This window comes from Cynara cardunculus, unplaced genomic scaffold, assembly GCF_001531365.2.
Source record: "Cynara cardunculus var. scolymus isolate 2C unplaced genomic scaffold, CcrdV1 Un_Scaffold_1833, whole genome shotgun sequence".
In the NCBI taxonomy this organism is placed as follows: Eukaryota; Viridiplantae; Streptophyta; class Magnoliopsida; order Asterales; family Asteraceae; genus Cynara; species Cynara cardunculus.
The window spans coordinates 53,211-79,194 of NW_020200889.1; the positions used below are offsets into that span (position 1 = coordinate 53,211).

The 25,984-nt window shown below is 37.3% G+C and overlaps 1 protein-coding gene across 5 annotated transcripts in view; it reads right to left on the reverse strand.

Annotated features, from left to right (window-relative positions):
* Positions 1-23,382, reverse strand: part of LOC112502739 (rho GTPase-activating protein 7-like) — a 38,021-nt gene extending 14,639 nt beyond the window's left edge. Inside the window, exons 1-16 of one of the 5 annotated variants that reach the window (XM_025106736.1) lie at positions 22,972-23,380; positions 22,460-22,496; positions 16,834-16,910; positions 15,750-15,820; positions 15,591-15,669; positions 15,225-15,369; positions 14,780-14,899; positions 14,546-14,623; positions 14,395-14,450; positions 13,904-13,973; positions 12,558-12,645; positions 11,755-11,998; positions 11,445-11,669; positions 10,866-11,046; positions 10,708-10,778; positions 1,614-1,663 (exon numbers count right to left, since the gene is read on the reverse strand). In XM_025106736.1, the coding sequence (XP_024962504.1) occupies positions 1,614-1,663; positions 10,708-10,778; positions 10,866-11,046; positions 11,445-11,669; positions 11,755-11,998; positions 12,558-12,645; positions 13,904-13,973; positions 14,395-14,450; positions 14,546-14,623; positions 14,780-14,899; positions 15,225-15,369; positions 15,591-15,669; positions 15,750-15,820; positions 16,834-16,910; positions 22,460-22,496; positions 22,972-23,025 (1,646 nt within the window). In that variant the 5' untranslated portion in view covers positions 23,026-23,380. Of the gene's footprint in view, positions 1-1,613; positions 1,664-10,707; positions 11,047-11,444; positions 11,670-11,754; positions 11,999-12,557; positions 12,646-13,903; positions 13,974-14,394; positions 14,451-14,545; positions 14,624-14,779; positions 14,900-15,224; positions 15,370-15,590; positions 15,670-15,749; positions 15,821-16,833; positions 16,911-22,459; positions 22,497-22,971 lie in introns of all 5 variants that reach the window. The other 4 variants (XM_025106735.1, XM_025106733.1, XM_025106734.1 and 1 more) reach the window with 4 other exon arrangements.
* Positions 23,383-25,984: the final 2,602 nt, after the last annotated feature.

A 25,984-nucleotide genomic window follows, 5' to 3' on the forward strand; every position in this document is an offset into this window, starting at 1 on the left:
GTATTCCCCCTATTTATTAGACATTCCCAAAGCAAGGTAAAACTAAACCTTACAACTAAACCTTGTCACTAAACCTTATCAACTAAACCTTATAAACCTTATCAACTAAACCTTATCCTTTCTTGGACCGTCTTGCACATACCTTTAAAACTTTGGGCTTGAGTAAAACATCCAATTTAGGACGATTCCTAACATAGATTCTCTCTTTTCTTCAATAAGTAGTACCTCCTCCCATTTCTCTCTTTTCTTTTGAATGACGGCAGCTGCTATGATCACTATGCTTTTGTCGGCAATATCATAAACTTTGTGAAGGCCACTCTCCTTGTTTCTAATCACTGTCGTGACCATAAACTTGTCATGACGGACATATTTTGGATAGCCTAACCATTTTGGATGAAATCTCCAGATGTGATCACCGATGGTGGAGGAGGTTGGGGAAGTGATACCTGCTTTAGATAGGTGGCTCGTACCTCTTCTCGAATGGTAGAAGAAAATTGACAATTTTGTCCCCATCTCTACCAATTTGTGATTCATCAAAGAGTCTGCTCCTAGATTTGTTGATGAATACGAGAGATGGTGGAACGTACTTGAACTAGCTCCTCTCCACGAATTCTACCCTCTGTGAAAGCGTACTAAGGGCCACGGATTCTTAACAACTTTGATACAAATTTTTTATGAACTAGGTCAATTCAAACAAACAAAGGAATACGGAGAGCGATGGTCATATGCATTTAATTGTAGAAAGAAAACGGGCTTAGCTTTCGAGAGGCTAGTCTCTCCTTACAAAATAGTAAATATAGGTTTATGGATGCCTCTTCCCCCTCCCCCTCCCCTCTCTAATTTATACTCCTTAGCAACCACTTTATTCAAAATATCAACCCCCGTAACAGACTAATTCCCCAAAATCACAAAAATGCCCCTTCTATCCTCTTCAAGAATCCATAATGTACAGACAAGGCTAGACTTAAGTGTGCATAACATAGATTAACTACCATAGAAATAAAATATACTAGTTTACATCCCGCAATCAACTCAATAATGAGGCAAGAATCATATTGGTATCTAAACCAGCTATGTGGCATGTTTTAGTAAAGCATGATCACGTACATAAATATCCGAAGGCTTTAACCAAAAGAGACAATACAAACCAACAAGTGCAGTTTATGCAAACTCATGGTTTCATGCTATATAAGGGTCCAGTTAGCAACTTAACTTAATACAAGTCACAATAAAACAACTATTGTGCAAAAGAATTAATTTATTTTTTTTAGTTACAGAACTATTGATATGGTGAAGTCGAAGCAATAAACCAATACCATTGAAGATATGTGATTTAACCATCTAGAAAGTAATCGCAAATGTCAATAAAAATAATAATTATAGATAATTATACCATCCATGACCTGGTAAAGTGATCGTGTTGTACTCAATAGATATCATAAAAGCACGTTCAATACTACATCTCTAAGCCATTCTCTATTATTCTCAAACTCATGACAAATTCCAGATGCCACATGTTTCAAACAATCAAAGAATTCTCAAAGGATCTTTGATATCAGCATGCATTATAATAGAAGGCAAAACGTAATAAACCAAAAGCTCATAAGTCTTACTCTTCTTCTCCTGAAGAATCAACCGATTCCATTGATGGAGTCTTTCTTCCCTAAGAAATAAAAATATGAAAAACAATTGTCAGCCCCCAAGACTCTAGCATCCAATTTGTGAATTAATTATTCACCATAAAGAGAACTTTCTCGTAGCAAGTGACCACAATATAAAATAAGAAGCTACAATCTGAAATCAAGAGGCAACCAATTGAATTTGTGTGAGGATGGTACATGAATTTCTGTCCTTTGTTCATTTCACGATGTTAGCTATTTTAATGTTAAGCCCACTCCAACCAACATGGGTCTAGAGGGTTGTTGCAGTTGAATTGCATCCATGGATAAGTTATAAAGACAAATAATTGTGCCTATCATCCTACACTCGCTTGTGTGTGATATGGTTGGCACATAGAAGATCAACTCTAATACATTCTTTTTATTACATTGGGTGTAACGAACAGTATCCAGTTTGACCACAGGGAGAAAGTGGCGTGATTGTCAAGTTTCTCAATTTCATGGAAGCCTTTTGCAACCAATCGGGACTTATACCGGTCAATGGAGGCATTAGATTTGTATTTGATCCGAAAGATCCATTTACATCCAACAATATTCTGTGATGGAGTTGCTGGAACCAAATCCCATGTGTCATTTCTTAACAAAGCTTGCATTTCCTCATTGAGAGCATGAGTCCAATTTGGATCACACTAATTGGAATGGTGGCAGATTGTACAACGGTGAATGCATTGGAGTGGGATGAAGGTCATGGTATAGTTCCATTGCTGCGAATTTCGGGTTTGAAATTGTGGTGGAGCGCACTTGTCATGATGGGTGGATTTGCAGCTGGTGGAGAGGTTTGCTCTCGACTATTGTCTTGTGAATTAGAAACTGGCAGTTGTTGGGGGATTCTCCAGAGAGGGTGTTCGGTTTGGACAAATAGAAAAAAGGTTGTTTGGAGTTGTCGATGGAGAGGTAAGGGATGGGGGATGGGGGATGGGGGATAGGGAATGGGTGAAGGGCGCGATGAGGAGTGGGTAGCAGTTGTGTTGGAAGTGGGGTTGCGAGATGCAGAAACAGGAGAGATGTTCGTGAGAAGAGTGGTAATTAGGAAAGTGGGCTAGATGATGATGGTGGTGGAGAGGTTTGCTTTTGAAAAGGGAATGAGGTCATCAAAGATTACCTCCCTATTGGTGACGACTTTGTTTGTTAGAGAGTAACATAGATGTTTCTAACGATCGTTTCTGTAACCCAAAAAGACACAGTTGAGAGCGTGGTTCGAGTTTATGACATGTATACTGACGAAGGTTTGGCCAACACGCATAGCCAAAGGTTTTTCACCAATTGTAGTTTGGGGATCGATGATGAAGGAGTTGGAAAGGGCGCTGATATTTGAGTAAGGATGAGGGAAGACGATTTATTAAGTAGGTGGCAGTTTGAAAAGCGTAATCCTAAAATTTGACCAAAATGGAGGCATGATAAAGCAGAGTTAGGCCGGTTTCGACAATTGGTCAATGTTTTTGTTCAATGGACGCATTTTGAGCATGTGAATGAGAGCAAGATATTCGATGGTGAATGTCTAATTTTCTGAAGATTGATGACAACGATAGATACTCACCCTCAATTTAATTGAAAGTATTTTATGGCGATTGTTAAATAGGTTTTCTACTTGTTTGTGAGAAGTTAAAAATGTAGACTATCCGACTTTCTTCATAAAGGAAACAACCAAGAGAATTTAGTGAGGTCATCAACAAAGACAACAGAATATTTTTATCCAAGAGGCCCCTATACATGAGAAAAAACAAGATAAAATGGACGAGGAGACTTTGATGATGAAGGAGGATGAGAGAGCTTGTGAGATTTTGCAGTATGACAACTTGGACATTGGTGTTAAGGTCATGAACCATGAACTGATAGAGAAAACTTGGATGGAATGTATTGAACGGTTCGAAAAGATGGATGTCCATGACAAACTGGGAGGATATGTAAAAGATATTCTTTGTTTTCCATCACTTGGCATGTGAGAAATGGATGTATGTTCACCAAAATGAGTTGCTAGTTGGTGAACGGAAGGCATAACATATAGACAGTTTTTAGAATCCCTGTAGAGTATAGTATCCTGAAAAGTTTGATCCTTCACCAAAAAATCATGGTGAAATTGAAAAAATGCATTATCATAAATAAAAAACGAGACATAAATAGAAGGTTCTTAGCAATGGAAGGAACATGTATGTCGAGTGTGTGACTTTAGTTCTAGTAGACTTAGTTTAGTTAGTCTGTTATTTTCTTTTCTGTTTTAGCCTATAAGTAAGTGGGTCATGTTGTACTTCCCATTTTTCTCATCTAATAAAACTCTACCTCACGCATCCAAATTCTCTAAAAAAGATTTCTAGTAATTTCTTAACAAATTGGTATCAGAGCGTTGTGATCAGAGACATGCTTCTGTTGGTTCTGGACTTCTTTTTCTGTTCTTGATTCTGCGATTGATCAAGTCGACCTGTGTTTTGAAATTGCTCCTTCCAATTGCAATCTTGGCAATCAATTGCGTCAATCTTGAAGTCCAATTCAAGGCAGCGGGATTCAAGGTGGAACGACATCTGAAATTGACGATCGATTGGTCTCTGGAATTGAAATTGGTGATCGATTGGTTTCTAAAATTGAAATTGGCGATCGATTGGGAACCGGCATCTTAATATTAGTGATTGATTAGAGTCTGGCAACTGAAATCGGTGATCGATTGGTTTTCTGGAATTGAAATTGGCGACAGGAATTGGTCATCCTTTGGTGATCGAAAGCACTTGCCTCGATTCAATCAAGATTTTGGTAATGCCTCCACAAATGATCAAGATCGACAAGTTTACTAGGAAGAATAATTTCAGCTTATGGCGAATTAAGATGAGAGCTCTCCTAAAACAGCAAGGAATTTGGAGTGAAAGACCTGCAAATATGGTCGACGCTGAGTTTAATCAACAAGAGAAGAAGGCTCACAGCACCATTTTGTTGTCCTTGACCGATGAAGTGATTTACGAGGTTGCAGATAAGGAGACTATCGTATCTTTATGGATGAAACTTGAAAGTCTCTACATGACAAAGTCTTTAACAAACAAGTTGTTAAAGCAAAGGTTATTTTCGCTTTGATTGAAGGAGGGGATGCCATTGAAGGAACATCTTGACGAGTTAAACTCCATTCTTCTGGATTTAAAGAATGTTGAGGTCAAAGTTGAAGATGAGGATGTTGCACTCATTTTATTGGTTTCATTGCCACCCTCATACAAAAAAAAATTCAACTCATATGTAGTAGGAAGGGGGACAATTACATTGGAAGAAGTTCGATCAAGTTTGCATTCACGAGAATTACGCCATAAAGCTTCCGGAAATGGAACTAAAAGCCAATATGTTGGCTTGTCGGTGGTAAATGAAGGTAGAGAAAAGAGTCGAGAGAAAGGTAAAGGCAAGTGGAAAGGAAGAAGTCGATCAAGATTGAAGGGTTGAGCTAGAAAGTTACAGTTGGAAAAGAATCGGTAACGATTAGAGGTGCTCCATCATTGGGTAGATCCAAAGTTTCCTTGAAAGCTATGGGAAAAGTGATACAACAAGAAGGTCATGGGGTTTTGGTGGAGTTGGGATCGTGTATGGCAGAAAATGAATTAACAGATGATGTTGATGTGTTAAAACCTTTGTTACACGAATATGAGAGGAATTTTAAGATGCCTCAAGGTCTGCCGCCTATATGAGGAAAGGAGCATGGGATAGATTTGAAGGAAGGGACAAGCCCGGTAATGTCAGACCTTACAGATACCCTCATTATCAGAAAGATGAGATTGAGAAGCTGGTTAAAGAGATGCTAGAGGCTGAGATGATTCAGCCGAGTGCAAGTTCTTTCTCAAGTCCCGTGTTGGTTAAGAAAAAAGATAGTAGTTGGCGATTTTGCATTGATTACAGGGCTTTAAACAAAGCCACAATGGTAGATAAGTTTCCAATTCCAGTGATTGAGGAGTTGCTAGATGAACTGTTTGGAGCCCGTGTTTTGGAAGTTGCTCCTGAAGTCGGGTTACCATCAGATTCGGATGAAGGAGAAGGATGTTCAAAAGACCGTGTTTTGTACACATCAAGGGCATTACGAATTCCTTGTAATGCCCTTTGGATTGGTCAATGCACCGGCTAAGTTAGAAGGTTAATGAATGAGGTATTCAAATGCTATTTAAGCGAATTCATATTGGTATTCTTTGATGATATATTGGTGTATAGTAGATCTCTGGAAGAGCATTTGACACATCTAAAGATGGTATTTGATATTTTATCTCAGCATCAACTTTATGCCAACCAAAAAAATGTGATCTTGGTCGAGATAGATTGGGATATTTGGGGAATATTATTTCTGATCAGGGGGTGGAGGTTGATGAGTCTAAAATAAAAACCATAAATGACTGGAAAATACCTAGTACGATTACGGAATTGAGGGGATCCCTTGGTCTTTGCGGCTACTATTGGAAGTTTATTAAAGGATATGGTGTGTTGGCAGTCCCACTTACAAATTTACTTAAAAAGAATCAGTTCTTATGGTCTGATGAGGCTCAAGCGGCTTTTAAAGAACTAAAGCATAGGTTGTCTACTGCTCCTGTTTTACGATTACCAGACTTTTTTGTTATTGAAATGGATGCTTTGGGGTATGGTATGGGAATAGTTTTGATGCATAATGAACAACCGATTGCTTATTTCAGCCAAGCATTGGGGTTGAAAGCTAAGCAGAAATCGGTTTACAAAAAAGAATTGATGGCCATCGTTTTTGCTGTTCGAAGTGGAGACCTTATTTTTTGGGAGAACATTTTATCGTACGAAGTGATCAGAAGAGCCTTCATTTTCTTTTAGAACAAAGGGTGGTTGAACCGGAATATCAAAAATGGGTTATCAAATTGTTGGATATGACTTCTCAAATTATTTATAAGCCAGGAAATGCGACCGATGCTTTGTCTTGTAAAGTAGAAGATGTTGAATGTTCTGGCATGGGAGGACCTCAGTGGAGACAGACTGTTTGAAACAGGAGATTGAAAATGATAAATTTTTGAAGAAACTCAAAACCGATTTGCTGGAGAATAATTTGGTTCATAAAGGGTTTTGAATTGCAACAGGGGTTGCTATTATATCATGGTCGATTGGTTATCCCCAGAAAGTCGAATATGATCCTTTACTATTTGAGGAATTCTATAGCTCGCCTATCGGTGGTCATGCGGGAGAGGATTGTTCTTATCAAAGAATTGCAGCTGAAGTTTTCTGGGTTGGTATGAGAAGGGATATTGCTGAATTGGTCAAGCAATGTGAAACTTGCCAACGAAATAAGAGCTTATCAGGCTCCCCAGCAGCGCTGTTGCAACCCTTAAATCTACCATCTACTGTTTGGGAGGAGTTATCGATGGATTTCATTGAGGGTTTACCTCGATCGAACGAATGAGTTCTACCTTGGTAGTGGTGGATAGATTTAGCAGGTTGCAGGTATGCCCACTTCATTGGGATAAAGCACCCGTTTAGTGCCAAATCAGCAGCTGAAATTTTTGCTAAAGAGATCATTCGGCTCCACGAAATTCCCTAATCGATAGCATCTGATAGAGAATAAGGTGTTTTTAAGTTCGTTTTGGGAAGAGTTATTCAAGCTTCAAGGTACTAAGTTGCAATTTAGTTCGGCTTATCACCCACAGTCAGACGGTCAGTAATGAAGTCGTCAATAAGTGTTTGGAACAGTATTTGAGATGTTGGGTTTCGGACAGACCGAAGCAGTGAAGTAAATGGCTATCTTGGGCTGAATTATCTTATAACACGACTTATCATACTGCACTTAAATGTTCCCCTTTTCGTGTGTTGTATGGTAGAGAACCACCACCTTTATTACGATATAAAGAAGCCTCTTCTAAACTACAGTCTGTAGAACAGGACTTGATGAATAGGGATGAGATTTGGGATGAGGTATGAATGCATTTGTTGATAGCAGTGTCGAATGAAACAGCAAGCGGATTTGAAGAGGGAAGATGTATTTTTTTCTCCAGGAGATTAGGTATTTCCTAAATTACATCCCTACAGGCAAAATTTTCTGATTAGTGGGAACAGCCCTAAGCTCTTGGCTAGGTTTTATGGGCCTTAACAAATTTTGGAGCAGGTTGGAACGGTAGCATACAGATTGGAACTACCAAAGACTGCCAAGAAACACACAGTTTTTTCATGTTTCTCAGTTAAGGCAGGCTGTGGGAAAATGCAATTCTATCAAAGATATCCTGCAACAACTCACTGAGGAGTTGGAATTGAGAGCTGAACAGGAGGATATCGTGGATGTACGTCCCATTGACAAAGGTGATCCTGGTTGTTGGAGGTTTTGGTCAAATGGAAGGGTTTGTCAGAATTTGAGTCTTCGTGCAAGGTTCTTGAAGCATTGTTACAGCAGTTTCCGGATTATCACCTCGAGGACAAGGTGAAGATATTGGGGGGGAGTATTGGTAAACCTCCAATGCATTTTACTTATAGGAGGTCAAAGTAGTGCTCGGTAGTTGGGGTGAATAATATGGGGGGTATTTTTGGTATTTCCTTTGAATAAGAGTCGTGTGTCTATTTGGCTAGGGGAGGATGAGTTGGAGGTCATTCTGTTTTGTTTACCGACATTGTAAATCAGCTTTTGCTCTGCGAGAGTCCATGGCCTCTCGAATGCCAGTGGAATACTTTTTCTAGTGAAATCAGTCCACAGCCAACAAATTCAGAACCAGTGTATAGCACTTTCCTGGGTGCGACTTGTCACCTCGACATTCCATATTTGAATTTTGTGTCTATCGATCAAGAAGTCGGCGCTCAGGTTCCGCTCAACGCTACATATGAAGGATCTATGACTGAGTATGCAGAGTATGAAACTTCATTGCTGCGATTGAGGGTGAGATTCTTAGTGGAGATGTGATGGAGCTACTTTTACTTGATATCGCTCCATTGTTGTTGGGGATTGAAACCCTAGGTGGTGATTTTCCTAAGTTGAAAAATAGGAATACAACTATTCCTATGAAGAAATCTCACGTAATTCCAACAGAGACACAAGTTGAAATCAGATTACATCAAGGCAAACTTCAAATGGTGGCAGACAACAACCTAGGAGAGTTTGAGCTAGTGAATATCTCTCCCGCTGCCAGAGGCCTACCTCAAATTGAAGTCTCATTCAACATTAATAACGGTATCGTAACTGTATCTATCAACGTCAAAGCTAGCGGCTGTGAACAACATATCAGTATAAAATCATTTGGAGGAATTTTTGATGTTCCTATTTTGGAAATATCAGGGGGGTGAGGTAATAGGAACGAGTGGAGATATCTTTTTGGGAGAAGAGGAGTTCAATAACGCATTGTTGGATTATTTGGTGAACGCCTTGCAGAAACTTCAAGAAGCAGCAGAGAAGACGAATATAAAAGTAATGTCAACATTTCAGACAGACGTCAAACCTTCCATTTATAGTAGCAGATGCTTCTAGTGCAAAATATCCAGATATATCATTAACAATATCAAAGATGGAAACATTAGTAGGTACTTGATTGAGAGGGCCCGATACCCTTGTTTGAATTATCTCAGGGATGCTGGTTTTTCAGCTAAGGATATTGATAATTTTTGCTTGTTGGAGATGCAAGCAGTATGTCAAAGGAGCAACAACAGGTTACTGAGATTTTCTGGAAATACCAGAGCAAGGGTGTTAATGCTGATGAGGCAGCTGCTAAGGGAGTGGATCGACTAAGTCGTTTTGGTTTGATCAAGTGTAAAGAGACGGTCGATTGTTGAGCTTGAGGGGCTTGATAATTTTTCCTCGCCCGAAGGACAAGACGATCTTAACTGGTACAACCAGAAAGAACAAAGGACTATTTTAAAGCTGGTATTGTTTCAGGCGAAATTTTATTTGTGTTCTGGTTCTGTAATTGGCTGACAGGGCTTCCAACGACAGTGAATGGAAATGTTAGCGGTCATAGAGTCATAAAACCGCTTGGTGAATCTGTTCTGGAATGTGACTCAAAAGGAAGGACCTGTATCTCGTCCGAATTGGAAGGGTTTGACTTTAATGGCAGCGAGATGTAGTTACCAGGCAGCAACAATTTTCTCTATTTTCTCTATCCACCTTGAGAACAAAGTGGCTCTTTGAGGAAGGGGTAATGTCATGCACCATCTAGAAGCCCAAGCCCATTTTAAGGGATATTCTAGAATAGTTAGGAAGGGATAATTTGGGTATTCCTTAGAATAAATATTTAGTATAAATAGGGGGGTGCAAGGGGCAGGAGTCATGTAGAAAATTTAGTGTCTCCTTTAGGAGAGCTCAAATAGCAGAAACTGTTCCATTTATAGTTCATTGAATCATCCAACAGTTGTTCTTATAAATTGGTCCTTATTTCCAGTGTTCAATCAGTCCCGTTCATAACACCATGGTGAATAATTTGACTAACAAGAACTTAGGTAAGAAGATAAGAATGGATAACAACAATTGATCTTGTTGAAACCAGGTAAGAAACTCAGGATTTGGTATTTTATCTTCACGAAATACTTGGTGGAGATACTGAGCCATCTATAAATCCAAAGAGTTTCTCTCCATGAAGATAGGGAAGCATATGTGCTCTCGAAAGAAGGTAATTGACATTTGACAATTTGATTGAGATCAGTTCTAACAGGGATGATAAAGGGTTTGAGGTATTGGGAGAAGCATTAGAAGAAAGATGAGGAAGAAGCTACAGGAGACGAGGTTTCCACCATATTGTTGTAGGGCTAGGACTCAGATACCACAAAGAGGTCTAGAGAGAAGTAAGAGAAAAGTTGTTATTTCTTTCTTGATTGTTTCAAGAGTGATGTGTAAAAAGGAGGGAGACTAAATACTATCCATTCAGCTAGGATAGATCTCAACCCTTCATTTTCAACATCTAAATTAGTTGTAACAGAATGGTGGTGGTCACGATTTAACAACTATAAACTTCAGCAAAGAAAATACAGCTATATTGATCATGTTTCAGCACTTGGCTTTGTTGGCTATACTACGATTCAGACTTTGCATGAAAGAGAACAGAAAATTCTCTAATTTTGTATAAAGAGGTCTATTAAAACAAACAAGACTTACATTATTCCGTCCCCAAAATGTTGAACGTTTGACGTTACTATTTGAGCCAGTAAATTTGCTAATTGGAGTCTCTGTGCATGATTTGGGAACAGAGAAAGGGTGAGATAGCCCTTGATCTATAGAAGAAAGCATTGTCCCCACTGATCGATGAGACTCACTTCTTGACAACATCCCAGGAGTATCCATCTCATTTTCATTTTCCTTGTTTTGCGAAATATGTTGCTCACTTATTTGAACATTGGAATCTTCGAGATGCTGGAAATCCAATAGATTAGAACTTGCTGCTGGGCTAACATTGTTCCTAGGGGATATAACATCTGATTCATCTGCTCCATATACCTACATTCACAAAAGAAATGCTTGTAGGGAGTGGGGGAGAATAAAACATATAAGCATATTACAATTTCAGAAGTTCATGAAATCAAAATTTAAGAATAATAACAATACATGAAGATGTAATATTTTGACTACAGAACAATGACTTGATGATCAACAAAGAAGGTATCTTTAAGAATTAGAACGAATATAGTGGACAACACGCAGATAATTATACTAGAAGAAAAAAGCAAAGAGGATGTTAGCCACAGGATCTGAGCAGGGAAAGTTAAGTGCAGGAGGAACTGATGGAAGTATAAATGAAGAACATGGTCAGTTGGTTTAATTTTCTCCAAACAATATTCTATCAGGTAGAGAGGCTTTTCAACGTCCAATCTAGAGGAGAGAGAGCAATTAATAACCTTAAACTCATAAAGATCACTGCAAGCATAACCGCTGCTTTCGCTCAGCTTTCCACTGAGTATGCGCTCAGGATCCTCATCAATCTCTTGTTCAGCTTCATTTTCTGCATCATGATAACCATTGTCTTTGGTTTCCATATTTTCATCATCCATTGAATCTTCACTTGCACTATTGTCTATCCGAGAATCTGCTGACATAGAACATTTGAGCATAGCATCATCCTGCTACAACAGCAACAGGGCTAGTCAACAATCAAACCTATATGGTTACAGTCAACAAAATAAAGCAAACCAGAAGAAAGCAGCTTACATCAAAGATATTCTCATACTCCTCAAGTAGAGTTGTAATAATAGCTTGAGCATTATTAGCAGCATTTGCAGCAGCAAGCAGCTGTGCAGAATTATCGCCACTATTATCAAAATCATCCTCCAATTCGCATTCACCAGCTAAAAGAGGGCGTAAGAGTAATGGGGCCATACAAGCAGCAACTGCTGAGGGAGTCATCCGATTTTCAAAAGCATGCAGAGAAATAGTGTGCATCATCTTCAGGATTCTGCAGATGAATGCCACCAATTTAATATACTTAAACAGTTTTTCTACACAAAGAAGAAACATGACTCCCAAGCTGATCCACCTATGCTAAAACATTGAAAGTGGAACATTTTACAAACGCACTTGCCACCAATAGGTAGCTGATCTTGTTTCTTGAGAGGGTTATATCCAAGTTATTTGACAACAAGTTTTAAATCATAACGCAAGAATTCCTCCCTCACATGAATTTGCTAATTTTTTTCAAATTGCCAAACACTAATTTGTTGGTGTTCTTATTCTTCCTTAGCAATTGTACTGCTGAATATGAACAATATACTATGCTTACTCATCATAAGTACCAAGTAAAACTATATTTTTAACTCGATAGATATCAACATAAGAGAAAAGTAATATCAAGAGGAATTCAAATCCTTTTTCCAAAGGCGAGCTATCTATCAAACAAGAATTGTGTGAAGCTTTTTCCTTCTTTCACTTTCACAAAGTAAACCAAGGGTGTGTTTCGCACAGTAATATGCCTGAGGGTATAATAGAAATAGACGGTAACAAAGAAAAAAGGTCACCGCTGCAACAAACGCCTGTTTGGTTCAGGAAATGTTTCCAAGATAGCAGCACGCATGGCACTTACTCGAGCTTCCTTCCGGTCAATTCCTTGTTCAAGCAACAGAAAGAAAAAGAATCTCAGTATACATAGTCCATATACAATAATTTACTTAGGTATTCAGTTTTCAACAAAGCAATTAATCAACAAGTGCATCAGACAAGTCAACTTCAAAACCAATTTCACCAGATAAGTATATGTACAAAATCACTAATTATAAGGAATGGCCTATTTTGAAATTTTTATTGAAGAGAAAACATAAAGAAATGGCCTTCACTTGAATAAAAAAGGAATTTACATAACAATGTAAGAGCAAGAAGCAGCATAGACTAAAAACTATATACATACAATTTTGAGTAACATGCAGATTAATAGGATCTAAGCATTTTTCCTTCCCAATGACAATAAACAAATCAAATATGGGAGTATTTTACAAAGAATTCCAGTTACTCCAGTCTCGATCATAAATAGAATTGTTAGATTGCTTTGACATTTACAGAACTGATATTGTATCTGACAATTGGGTCTCAATTGAGGGTTAACCTCAAAATAGCATGATAGTAAGCTTCTAAACTTAACTGACATACTTATGGACCTCCCCCCTCCCCCTGATTTTAATAAAATTTTGATAAAAATCCATGCACCTTCAGAAAGATGCTAAACTTTTCCTGTAATCTTAATACTATTTTCATCAAATTGTAGCATCCTAAACAAAATTCATCACCCTTCGTTTGTAGGCGTTTGTTCAGGGTTTCATAGGTATCCTTGGGTGCCATTCACTAGGGGGAAGAAAAACATAGAGACAGTAAGGTCTTCACAAAGTGTATTTGGTAGTCCCTGGACTCCCTTATGTCTAGTCTTGGACCTACCTCAAGTGAACACTGCATATGGTGTACTCATTTTATTCATTCCCAGAAAAAATAATTGTGTGATAAATGTATATATATATATACACACACATACACACAAAGGTGCATTCATAAAGGGATGAAGAGGGAAGAGGAAAGAAGGAAATGGACATATAATAGATAATACAGCTTCGCAATAGACAGCCAGCCATGTCGTTTGACTGATCAATCTGAAGAATGCAAAATCGTCATACTAGAAGATATGCTATAATAAGATAGTAAACAGTATATGTGATGACATCTATGAGAAATCAAGTGTCTACTCAACAGATTAGCACATCAACAACTTATAGCTAAGAAAGTTTCATCCCCAGATACTTCCCATTTGATATCAAGCCTACTCTTAGTGATTCCTATTTGATGAAGATGCTCATAGAAGAAAATGGGAAGATGAACTCACTATGAGCTTCCAGTAAAGCAGTGCAGCAGGATGCAGGAACAGGAGATGAGGGTAACTCTCGAAGGACATGCTGCAGATGAAAGAGCTTGAGTAATTATTAACCAAGTCACAAAGCAAGACCCAAGATATGAAGTTTAATCTTCTTTTGTGATTCTTTTTTCTCAAGATCTTCTCTTTATTATTTCTTATTGGTGCTTGGACATATAGAACCTTAACTTGGAATCTCATTATCTGACAGTTGTCTGATCTTATTCCCTTCATCCAAGAGTTTACAATAGAACAAGTAGTAGCATGTAAGAGAATGTCTACCAACTTCCATCTCAAGATTCAGAATATACTGGTCGTGGTATATTCTCTGTCAAAGTCCCATACCAACAAAGGGTTTGCTATTTAGAAAATAATCAATAGATTATATGTCATTGAAGATTTTCACAATGAAACTCAGCATTAGCAAAGACATTCATTAATCATGATTTAAATCAGGTATGTACCTTGACACAGTCACCAACAACATGAGCATCCTCATCAGAACCAAATTCAGTCTTCCCTGTAATAAATATAGAGTAAAGGTTAGCATCCGTGCTACTTAAATGTTGATTGGAATTGAAGTACAAACAAGACATCATAAATTGATTTTTAGACCTGTTTCATAGTCCTGAACTCTCCGATCAACTTCCTCAACATCTGCAGATTGTCTCAAGATTCCTTCTATTTTGGTTCCTGTAACATAAAATTTAGAGTACAAGTTAGCACATAAAGACCGAGCATTTCAGCTCAGCTTCTTATACTATGAGATAAAGTTCCCCATCGTTGTAATCATACCCATATCCCTTTTACATGAATTCATAGAATTTATACATTCAGAAAGAAACTTACCATGTTTCTCAAGAAATCTAAGAGCTTTTTCAAGGAAAGACGGGCCTCCATCTATGTCTTCCAGCGCTAATAATATTGGACGTCCAACAACTAAAGATTTAATTGGTCGTTTGTCCCTCCCTGGACAAAGAATATTGAAAAATTAAATGAATTTTCGTAGACTTTGAGCCTAAGTCAGTTCAACAGAAACATATATTATTCAGTTACAAGTTCCTTTTGGAATTATTCAGTTCACAGTACAGGTCCCTGAGAACAGCTACCTTATCAATGATCCACAATGCTTCCAAATTTTTGAAGCTTTAGTAAGGTGGTTGAATTTCAAGTATTGTTTTCATTCACCTAGAATCAACGATTGATTCCATTTTATATGTTCATACAACAAATTTCCCTCACAGAGAATCCAGGCAGTGAATATAAATAAGACTAATAGCAAAAGTTCACAAACATTGATGAAAGGGCCCTTCAATTGAATCAGTGGTATCATTGCGGAAGATTCCATTATGTCCCATAACAAGAGCTGCACTTGGTGCTTGAGCAAGAGCATGTTCCAGAGCTGTCTTCCATTCATACAAATCCTCAGATGTCTCAGCCTGAAATTATATTTAAGTGTAAATATAGAAAAATAACCTCAAATAGAGATCCCACATACACTAAGCTATCAAGCACATAAATACAAGTATTCAGTGAATAAAACCCATCTTCACCTTACATTTGACAAGGGAAAAGCATAGTAAATAGCAAGAGACAGATATCATAACAACAAAAAAAGATACTCTTCCAAATATGTATCTTCAAACTGTCATGAAAAAACCTTGAGAGTAAATGCGCGTCCATCACGTCCATCAGGGAACAGGACAGTTAACAGTTTTTTATCCTCTCTAACAACAACACTGCAAAATAAGATAAACCACGCTGTAGATCAAATTTCCTCAAAAATGATATTACATATGCACACCAGAACCATTGGTACCTTCCTGAATTGTTCAAGTCAATCCCCCCCAACGTCAGATTTACTTCAACGCCTCTCTGAGGAATTGCACTCTGCATATATATATAGTAAAAATTTAGCAATTGAAGAAGGAATCATATACTAGAATCTTGAACAAAGAAAAAAGATGCTGTCAAATATAGCGATGATCTGAGATTGTGGCCAGATTGATACAATCAGAGAAATATTTGTGACCAGTCATGGTAATAAATTACATGGTTTCTTAATTAAGGAGCACTTCACCATGCAATGGTTAGACTTAACATAGCTGTCTGTTAGCATAAGTGTTTGTTTGCAAGACTGGTCACTGGACCGGATGGGATTAGATGACTACGAACTATTCATCCACCTAGGCTATTGTGTTGGACTAAGTTAAGGAACTACTATTCAAGTTGTTCCGCTCTTGTGCTCAACTATTTATCTGGACTCCATTGTCAGTTCCTATTTTTGGCATAGTCAATTAGTCCTGTTTTAAGAGCCAGTTTTTGAAAAGAAGTACGAACAATTCACAAATCAATTACCAATGTATAAAATAGTGCAATAAATATTGAATGACAACAGTTTCAGGAGATGCAAAACATTCTTTCTTTTAGCTTAAAGCTTGTGGCTTAGTGATGCAGCAAAATATCAGATGATAGTAATGTGTAACAACTAACAAGCTAAAAAAAAGTTAAAAATAACATTGAATAAGTACAAAGCTAGAGAGATGTGGCAAATCCCTACTTAAAGAGGAAAGAACAAACGTCATATATATCCAATGAAGATAGAGAGATGTGACAAATCGCTGCTTAAAGAGAGAAGTATATGACAATGGTTCTTTTAATCTCTCTAGGTTGTTGGATATATAGGATGTTTGTTCCGAATGTGGTTTTTAAGGGCTTAATATTTTGGACCATTAACCCGTCTTGCTAATACGTCATCTCTATCTATCATGATAAAATTGTCGGTCTAGGTTGAAAAACAGGAATGACAGATACACGATGCGTGAAGGAGACAGAGAAGCAGTAAAGACATAAGAACTCATCAACATTTCTCAAAAATAAATAAATTGGGAAAGATAACCAACGGGATCATTCTTAAAGAACACCAAAGAAGTGCGTGTGAGAATAAACCAGCGCTTCTTCCATGACTTCCAACCTAATCCTGATACAGCAAAAGAGTTGGTGTGAAAGGAAACAAAATTATGTGAGTATTCAAAAAAGGATATACAAGTATAAGTTACAAGAACACACAGCACAGACCTGTAACTTAATTGCATAACCTCCTTCAGAGAATCAAGTTCACAATTGTATGTTTTGCAGAATACGATAATAGACAAGGCCCGGAATTAGCTAATTATCTAGATTATGACGCATGTACCCTTATGTAATAACAACTTGTATACATGCATTTCTATTCTACGACTGTTTCAAACTTTTCTAATAATCTTATTAGAAGAAAATCAATCAGAAAGCAGATACAACGAAGCCACAAATCTTCAACATAGACAATAAGATAAGTGTGGGGATATGCATAACTAGGTGTATGAACTTCCCCACATTAATTTAGGCCCATGAACTTCATAAATTTATGGGATTATGAACTTGTAAAAAACATACCGGCCTGTTGTGGTGACCTTCAATTAGACCGTTTTACTCTATTAGCATTCATCCTTATACCACATACAAGTTCAAAAGAATGAAACTGAGAGATTCGTTTTGGAGATGCTAGAGGTCGAAATCAAAAAATCAAGTTTCAAGTGTGAGCTCCTTTTCTTCCCTATTTTGTTAGTCAAGAAGGATGAAAGCTGGAGGTTCTAAGTGGATTATAGAGCTCGATTTACATGATGCAAGAACTTTGTCAAAGATCAACTTGAAATCAAGTTACTATAAGACCCATATGAGGCAGCAAGACATTGCCAAAATTGCCTTTGGGACCCATAAGGAGCATTACAAATTTCTAGTAGTGCCTTTCGGCCTAACAAATGCGACAACCACATAGTACGATGAAATGGCCTTCGATGGAGCAATTGGAAGTAGACAATTTTTGCTATGGCGAGGCAGCACAACAAGCTTTTGAGAAACTAAAGCAAGTGATGACATTAAGACAGGTCTTGATTCTACCTAATTTCAGTGAGTTGTTTACAGTAGAGAACTAGAGGTTGATGCTTTGTGGCATGGGTTAGCGGCAACAGGAACAACCACTTGCATATTTCAGCAGGGTATTGGCTGCCCTAGCTATGCACAAATTGATGTACGAGAAGGACCTCATGGTTGTTGTCTTAGCAATCCTAAAATGGTGCCCTTATCAACTCGGGATGATGGTTCATCATTTGAATGAACCAACGCAGCCTTGAGTTTCTCTTAGAGCAACAATGAGTTGTGACTGAGCATCAAAGGTGGCTCTCTAAGTAATTGGAATGTGATTTTGAAATTCAGTAGCGACCTGGGGTAGATAACAAATGTGGCAGATGGTTTATCACTCATTCTAAGGATCCAACACAAGTTTCGATGGTAGTGTTATCGAGGGACATTTAAGCATCCTCAAGCCGTATTGGCAGCTAGCTAGAGGGTTATATTCGGTGCATGAGAAGAGATGTGGAGCAAATGATAGTGAGTGGCCACTGGTGCCGACAACACAAGTATATGTCCATCACTCCGAGTTGATTCTTGTAACGACCGGAGTTGCCATGCAAAGCATGGAAGCAAGTCACTATGGATTTCATTGAAGGTTTCCAAAGATCAAAAGGGTGGCGGTCTATCGTTAGAGTAAGTACAGGCATTTTATTCCTTTGCGACACCCTTACACCGTCGTGACTATGGCAGCGGCGTACATGCAGAAGACGATAAGGCTGCATGGGGTTACAAAGTCAATTGTGATAGCTAGGGATAAGGTATTCCCTGTGTTGTTAATCACGCCGCTATGATGGTGCTATTGCCGTTGAGGTCAGCGATGGAAAAGTGGTGGCAAAATGATGGTGGAAATCGTGTTTGCCATTTACCACTATTTTGACCGTTATTCGACTAGCTCCAGAACTCAACTATATTCATGGTTTTTACTTCTTTGGCCCTCTTCACCACAGTACCGTGAGTAGTCGTTCTTCTTTTTTCTTATAATTGTTAGTGGGTTCATCATTCATCAGTCCATTGATGGGTTCTATTCAAAGTTCTTTTTAGTTGTACTTTGTTAAAGAACTTATGGGTTTTTAGATCGACTGTGCTTCTAGACAATCTGTTGTTGACTCGGTTAAGACTTCCATACTGTTTTAACTGTTAGTGGGTCCATCACTTTCATACCGTTATAGTTTGTTTTTGTGTTTAGCCTTGGCATTTTTTATTTATAAACCACCCAAGCATTTATCATCAACCAAAGCCTTGTTCTAAGTTGATGTTTTAATGTTGAAACTATATATTTTACTCAATAGATCTATGCTGTCACAGCGGTCAAAATACAAAATAGCGGTCAGGACCGATATTTGAAATAGCGGTTATAGCGGTGGGATAGCGGTTCATATAATGTTTTTTAGAATTATATATAATACATATATGCATGCATACGTAAACATATCATATGCATTAATTAAAAATATAGTTTCAACATCAAAACATCAAACAAGTTTCACAAAACAAAATAAGAAAAGTGTTCATAAACTCAATCATCCAGTAAATAAGATTTACTTTTTGTTAAATACAGGAAAAGCGGAGGCTGGAAAAAAGAGTCGAACACTATACAACTTGGTTGACCTGGAAAAAAATTGAAAACTTAACTAAGATGGAAAAAGAAGTCGAACAGTATCCAACTAAAGGCCCAAATCTAATGAAAAGGATGTTGTTAATGTTAATGGATTTTCTTAATAAAAGCCCAAGTCAGGCCAAAAAAATAAAAGCATAGTTCAAAAAAGGCCCAACCGATAATACCGCTATTGCGGACCGCAATTTTAACTAAATATCGGTCAAATAGCAGTCAATTACGCCGCTATTATCGGAAACGGTATTTAGAACAATATTTGGCCACGACTATTCGGCATTTGTCCGCTAACCGATACTGCGGCTGCTATTTCACTGCAATTAACAGCATAGCAATTGATATAATATATTAAATTATACATACACATATACATATAAAATTCTAATTGTTATTCAGATCGCTTTTACCATCGTGATATTTGCTACATCAAATCTAGTCATGACCGTTATTTCAGATTTTGACCGCTTTAACAGCATAGGGTATTCCCAAGAAATCTTTCGAGGGAGCTATTCAAAATGTAGGAAATTGTCTTGAAAAGACGAAGTACCCTTTAGCAATGGTTGGGCAGTGATCTTTTGTGGTAGTAGGGGTAGAATTGGAAGGACACAACCCCGACCAGCCGGCTCACAACATTTCACCCACATACATATGATCATTCGAATCGAATATGGTAAACCGAAGCTTATAGAAGCATTTGAGATGTTTTATTTTGATACTCCAATGCAACAGCATTAGCACATGACTCCTTTTAAGGTGCTCTATGTCTGTGATCCTCCTCATCACATATACTACGTTCAAAGTCAGACCCTAGTTCACGAAAAACAACCTCTCTACTCGGGGATAGAGGAAAGGTTGTGTACATCTTACCCTCCCTAGACGCCACTCCGTTTGGGATTTACTAAATTCATTTGGTTTGGCTTGCTAAAGTAAGACCCTAGTTTCTTAAGTTGATCAATATTTGGAGGAGCTCAAGCAGCACCTATTAAGGCCCAACGCCTAAGGATGAATTAGGTGGATGGATATCATTGAAAGAGGGATTTTTGAGGTCGGTGGCAATGTGTACTTGCAACTTCAACTCTACAGACAAAAGTCAATAACATAGAGACGTAATGAGAAGTTATCACCACGTTACTTCAGCACTATTAAGGTGTTCAAACGGATATCAAGAAATTGTGTGTCGACTTTGGCTACCACCACCTCTATTGTTCACCATGTTCCACGTATTCCAACTACGTCAAGTCATAGGCAATCGCACTCGGACCCTAACAATTCCATCCACCCATAGTGATGAATTGAGGATATTGTGAAGTCGGCAAAGGTTGCAAGAGTTTGCTATGGACCTTTGATATTGCCTACAAATAAAAAGATATTAATTTGTTGGAAGGATTTGACCAAGTGCAGAAGACATGGGAACCCGTCAAGCTTGTTCACCTTGAGAACAAGGGTCCTCTTTTTAGGGGAAGGAGGGAGTTGGGGAACGATGTTATACACGAGCATGTACCTTGTCACCATGCAAATTTATGCTACACTTAAACCTAGGTTTTAATAAGATGAATCTTATCAAAGTCAATAAGAAAATAGGTTGTTCCCTATTAATAGGGTATTGTCGTATTGATGACATCAACTGCATTATGCAAGTAATTTCTTCAATAAAATTGTTTTAGTGCCAAGATTTGGGAGAGATCTACCTCTAGAAAGTAGGTCCATTATCCACTTCAAAATTGATTCAGTAACAATATTGGGTTCCTAGTAGTGGCTTGTATCAAAAAGAAGGGCATAGAGGATCACAAAATAAATATGAGGCAAGTGGTATGCCACTATTTTGAAGAATGCTAAGTTAACAGTTACATGCTTAACCTATTAACGACATCTTCCCCGGGGCAAAAGAACATTTGTTGTATTATGCATTGACAATGTTGTCATGTTCCTTCCACTAACTTTATGGTTGGAGGAAACATGACTCCCTCCTACCTCTACAGGATTGGCATTCTAAAGTAGATTTGAAGATCAAACAAAAAGTACGCTTCAAAATCAAATAAACTAAAAAAGAAACTAGTTTGTTTCCTTCCATTTGCCTGCTCCAATACTTTTGGCCTAATGTAGACCCAATCCAAATATAATGTTAATTACATTGGGAATATGTTTTGTAGTTGCATACAATTCAACTAACTCAAACAATCCATCAATGAACTTAAGTTTATCCTCTGGTTCTTATCCAACTACTATTTCTACAAACTAATCAAGCTCAGAATGCTGCTCTTAAGGAGCCCCCGTAAACTAAACTTCAGTATATATCATGCTCAACAGCTCAAACTAGCAGTAAATGTGCTAGCACTTTGTATCCACCATATACAGGACTTCCACTGCCTATAGCCCTCTCATTTGTCTTGTATCAAATTGTCAATTTAGCTAACACATTCTGGCTTTAGATCAATATATAACATAGCACTCGTAGTAAGTATCTGCCTAAATTAGTGTCTTATTACAAGGAAGTTCTATCGTGAAAACACCGGCGAATGGTTGAGGCTCATGCCAACCTTAAACGAGTTGATAATTAATATTCTCCCTTACCCGTATTTTCTAGACATCAACAAGCATCAAAGCATATGGAATAGGCAACCAGATGTCTAGCATAAAAATAACCTGGTTATGCATCCAGAAACTTAAACAAAAAATGCACACAAAGATACATATATTGCGAGGTAACATGGATACCGAAATTAAGATTATAAAGATAGTGATTTTCTTAAGAACACAACTCTAAACAAGGTTCAATCGTCGTTGCAGAAATGTCTTCCAGATTATAGCATATGTTTTGCAAGCAGAAAGGAAGTTAAATCTAAACAAGAAAACTTTAATTATTAGTGCATGATTGACGTTTAACTTTTATTTTTCTTTAATCAATTAAAAAGATAATCAGGCACAAGTATCCACAAATTCAAACAAAAGGAAGAACTTTTACTCACCTTTTGAAGATATGAACAGCGGCCCGCTTTTGAAAACCTGTAAATAATTTCCACAGATCCTCAAAAAGTTCAAAACTTCACTGCCACAACTACATTGTCTTTCAAAATGCTAATCTAATTCATCATAGACTGACTAAAACATATATAAAAAATAAAGATGGGAAACATGCAGCTAAAAAATTATTTAGTTTTGTGAATACAAACACTACATTTTCCATTTTTACTCCTGAAGAAATTACTCAAATCAAAATAAGTGAGGTACAGGTCCATCAGGAGTATCAAGCAGGTTCCCTCCTGACTTCAAAATCCGTATAAATTTTAAGGTTTCGTAACGAAATCAAACCCACATTAGACTTTATGAGGACATGATACCAACAACACAAAGTTAGGTGCTAAAAGTTGCGACCAAAACCCTTGTGAATTTCGAAAGGCAATTGCTCTCCTTTTGGAACAGAGGGAGCATAAGCATACACGAAAAGATCGGTGCTACCGATGAGCATTAAAATTAGTACCGTGTTTGTAGCTCCAATTCGGGAACGCTCGAACGCCGCCAATGAAGCAGACATTCTTAAGAAACATTGACGGCAACACAATCAAACATTTGAGATGTCAAGTGGGTTCGATAAGCACCCAACTGAGCAGAGACCCAGATCGAAGAAGACAGTTAAGGAGCAAAGAGAGCTCGGCAAGATCTAATCGAGTAGGGTTCCAAATTGAAGAGATGATGATTACGAAAAACGCACAAAAAAGCAACAAACCGCTGTTACCATCTTCACTTTCTCTCTCTATAAATGTAAAGATTAGGTAATAGTGGTTGCTTTTCACCTACTTTTGGCTGTGTAATAAGATTTATGTTTAAGAAATGGTTCTTGTTTGGCAAGCTTTTGGATGAATGGCAAAAGGAAAGCCAACTCAAAGGAGCAGTGGCATTTGGTTTTTTATGGGGAGGCTCTATTTCAACCCGTGATTCCAGGTAGATTTAGTGAAGAATTTTAATCAAACAAATTGCATAAAAAACGGGATGTAATTTTGTTTCAATTTTATTTTATTTTACAAGCATACTTTTGAAATTCATACTCAATAGTTTGTAATTGTAGTTAAAAATGTTTAACCTAAGTTCGAAACATAGTTGTGCATGCACGATATATGGATTCTCGAAAATATTGGAGCCATATTCGTCTAACCCTCCCATAAGCAAGAATGATTGTCTAAATGATGATTTTAAAGATCAAAATAAAATAAAATAAAAGTTGATAGCGGTTGAAACTAAACCCAATACTGAAAGAAAAACTCATGTAACATTGAACAAATAATGTAGCCACTAAATTGACAGTGTGATTTCTGAAATTGTTCACCAACGACCATCACAATGATAAATAACCAAAATCTCATAGATTTGGCATTAACCAACCAAGCACAAGGTTCACACCATGGAAAAGGTTCAACGTCTAACAAAAGCATGATAAAGCACACAAAACCATGAAGAAACTAACTAGGAAATCTGCAATATACGTTGGAGGATTTCGTGAAAATAGAAAAAAAAAATAGTAAGTAGAAAAACTTGGATAAAACTAAGATCATGTGAAAGCTCATTTTCTTTAAATTTTATTTCTGCCTAACTTTGCAAGAGTATCACGAAATTAACTCGAGGATAATCTCAATTTTCCAGTAATGATTTTGGCAATAATCCTTATCATTTAAACTTAGAGAATCATAATTGTTCTTATATTAAAATGGGAGAATAACTCGTTAAATGGAAATGATTGTTTGGAGTAACTGATGGACGGTTAACTACATATTGATTAAAAACTGCTTACATGGATAAAAAGGCAGCTCAAAAATACTTCAAAGCCAAAAGCTTTATAGAGTCAGAAACCTCTAAGTTAAAACTACTTCATAATCAAAAGCATCTAAACAAGACTTAGAGGTCGTAAAAGAGGACTCAGAAGTTTTTTAAGAGGACTTTAGAGGCTTCTGAATTTCACTTAGGAAATTGAGAAGCTCGATTTTCATTCTTTTCATAAACTCCGTTAAAGGAGGTGCCTCTTCGACCCCACAAGGGGGTGCAATCCCATTAAGCTCAACATATTCGCCATCTAGCGATCTCGTCTTATAGTTAGCTTACACTGGTCCTCAGCCATGTTGTAGCATAACTAATCCGACTACATAAAATGAACTGATGATTTCACTAAAACCATCAACAACGTAGATATTAAACACGCCTATCCTCGCCATAAAGAACATAAATGACAGTGAATGATTCACAAAACCAAACAACAACATATATGTTTCCGCTGCTTGAGATGATGAAAGCTCTTATTAAACTTGTCCCCTAAAGACCCTCTTGTAAATAATAACTCAATGAAGCCAACCAAGCCAATTGAATCAATTCTCACCATTATCACTCGATCATTATGACAACCCGAGCCATTTGACATATCTTTTAACCTACAAAGATGAGAACCAAAATTGTCCATGAGGCTTTGATAAATATCACAAGAATGGACACTATAACACCTTTTTATCATCTTATTCATTTATCTTTACTTCCCAACTATAATTAATTTTGTGTCCTTTTACCCTTCTGTTACTTCTAAATTGTGTCTAGAGCTAATTTGTAGAAATGGTAACATTTGTGATTTGTTTGTTGAAGAATGGAATGGTGGGTTTCTATAATAGGTTGTCATAGCAAGTTAATCAGGAGTACATGAAGGATTTTGTTGCTAGCTGACACTTTTGTTGATAATGATGGTGTTAATACTCGTTCAAGATATAGCTGAAGTGTATACCTTGTGGATATGGCCTTGAAAGTTCTTTGAATATTTTATTTCTATGTCTTTGCTTTTGTAATACTTCTTGGATAATACCTTCTGAACCCTATGATTTTTGTATTTTCTGGCAATCTCTCACTTGTATTAATAGAGATATGCTAATGTATTTAAGTAGATCAGAATTTCTTCGTGTTGTAATCAATTTGGAACAAAAGTTCTTTTTCTTGCCAAAGGGGAGAATGAAATTGCTCTTCTTATTTTCCTTTCATGTAACTTATATTCCCTTGCATTAAATTCCATGTCCTCAATTTCAATTTCTAAAATGTTAATGGGTTGAATACTCTAGCTTGGATGTGAGGAAAGGTTTGGATAATAAACTTACATGTAAATGGCTATTGCTCCGGTGTTTCAATCAACTCCGTCTTTGAGTTTAGGTCATAGTGTTCCATTTGAGAATTAACCAACAAGTTAACAATCTATTAATTTTTCACAAATGAGTTGGACTTATAACCAGGAAACATAAACATAAAGTTTTTCAATGCTATAAAAGTTGGGGTTTGTATTATGATTAAACAATTTTATGTCATGGCAACAAAAGCAAAAACATACAACAATTTTAACCACTTCAATTTCTTACCAAGGATCCACATGCATGTAATTTAAGAAACAAAAACACAACATAGGGGGTTTTAGAAAAATAGCCTTTAAAGCATGAAACTGTAACACCCTTGTTTTTGCAGTTAATCGTTTAAAG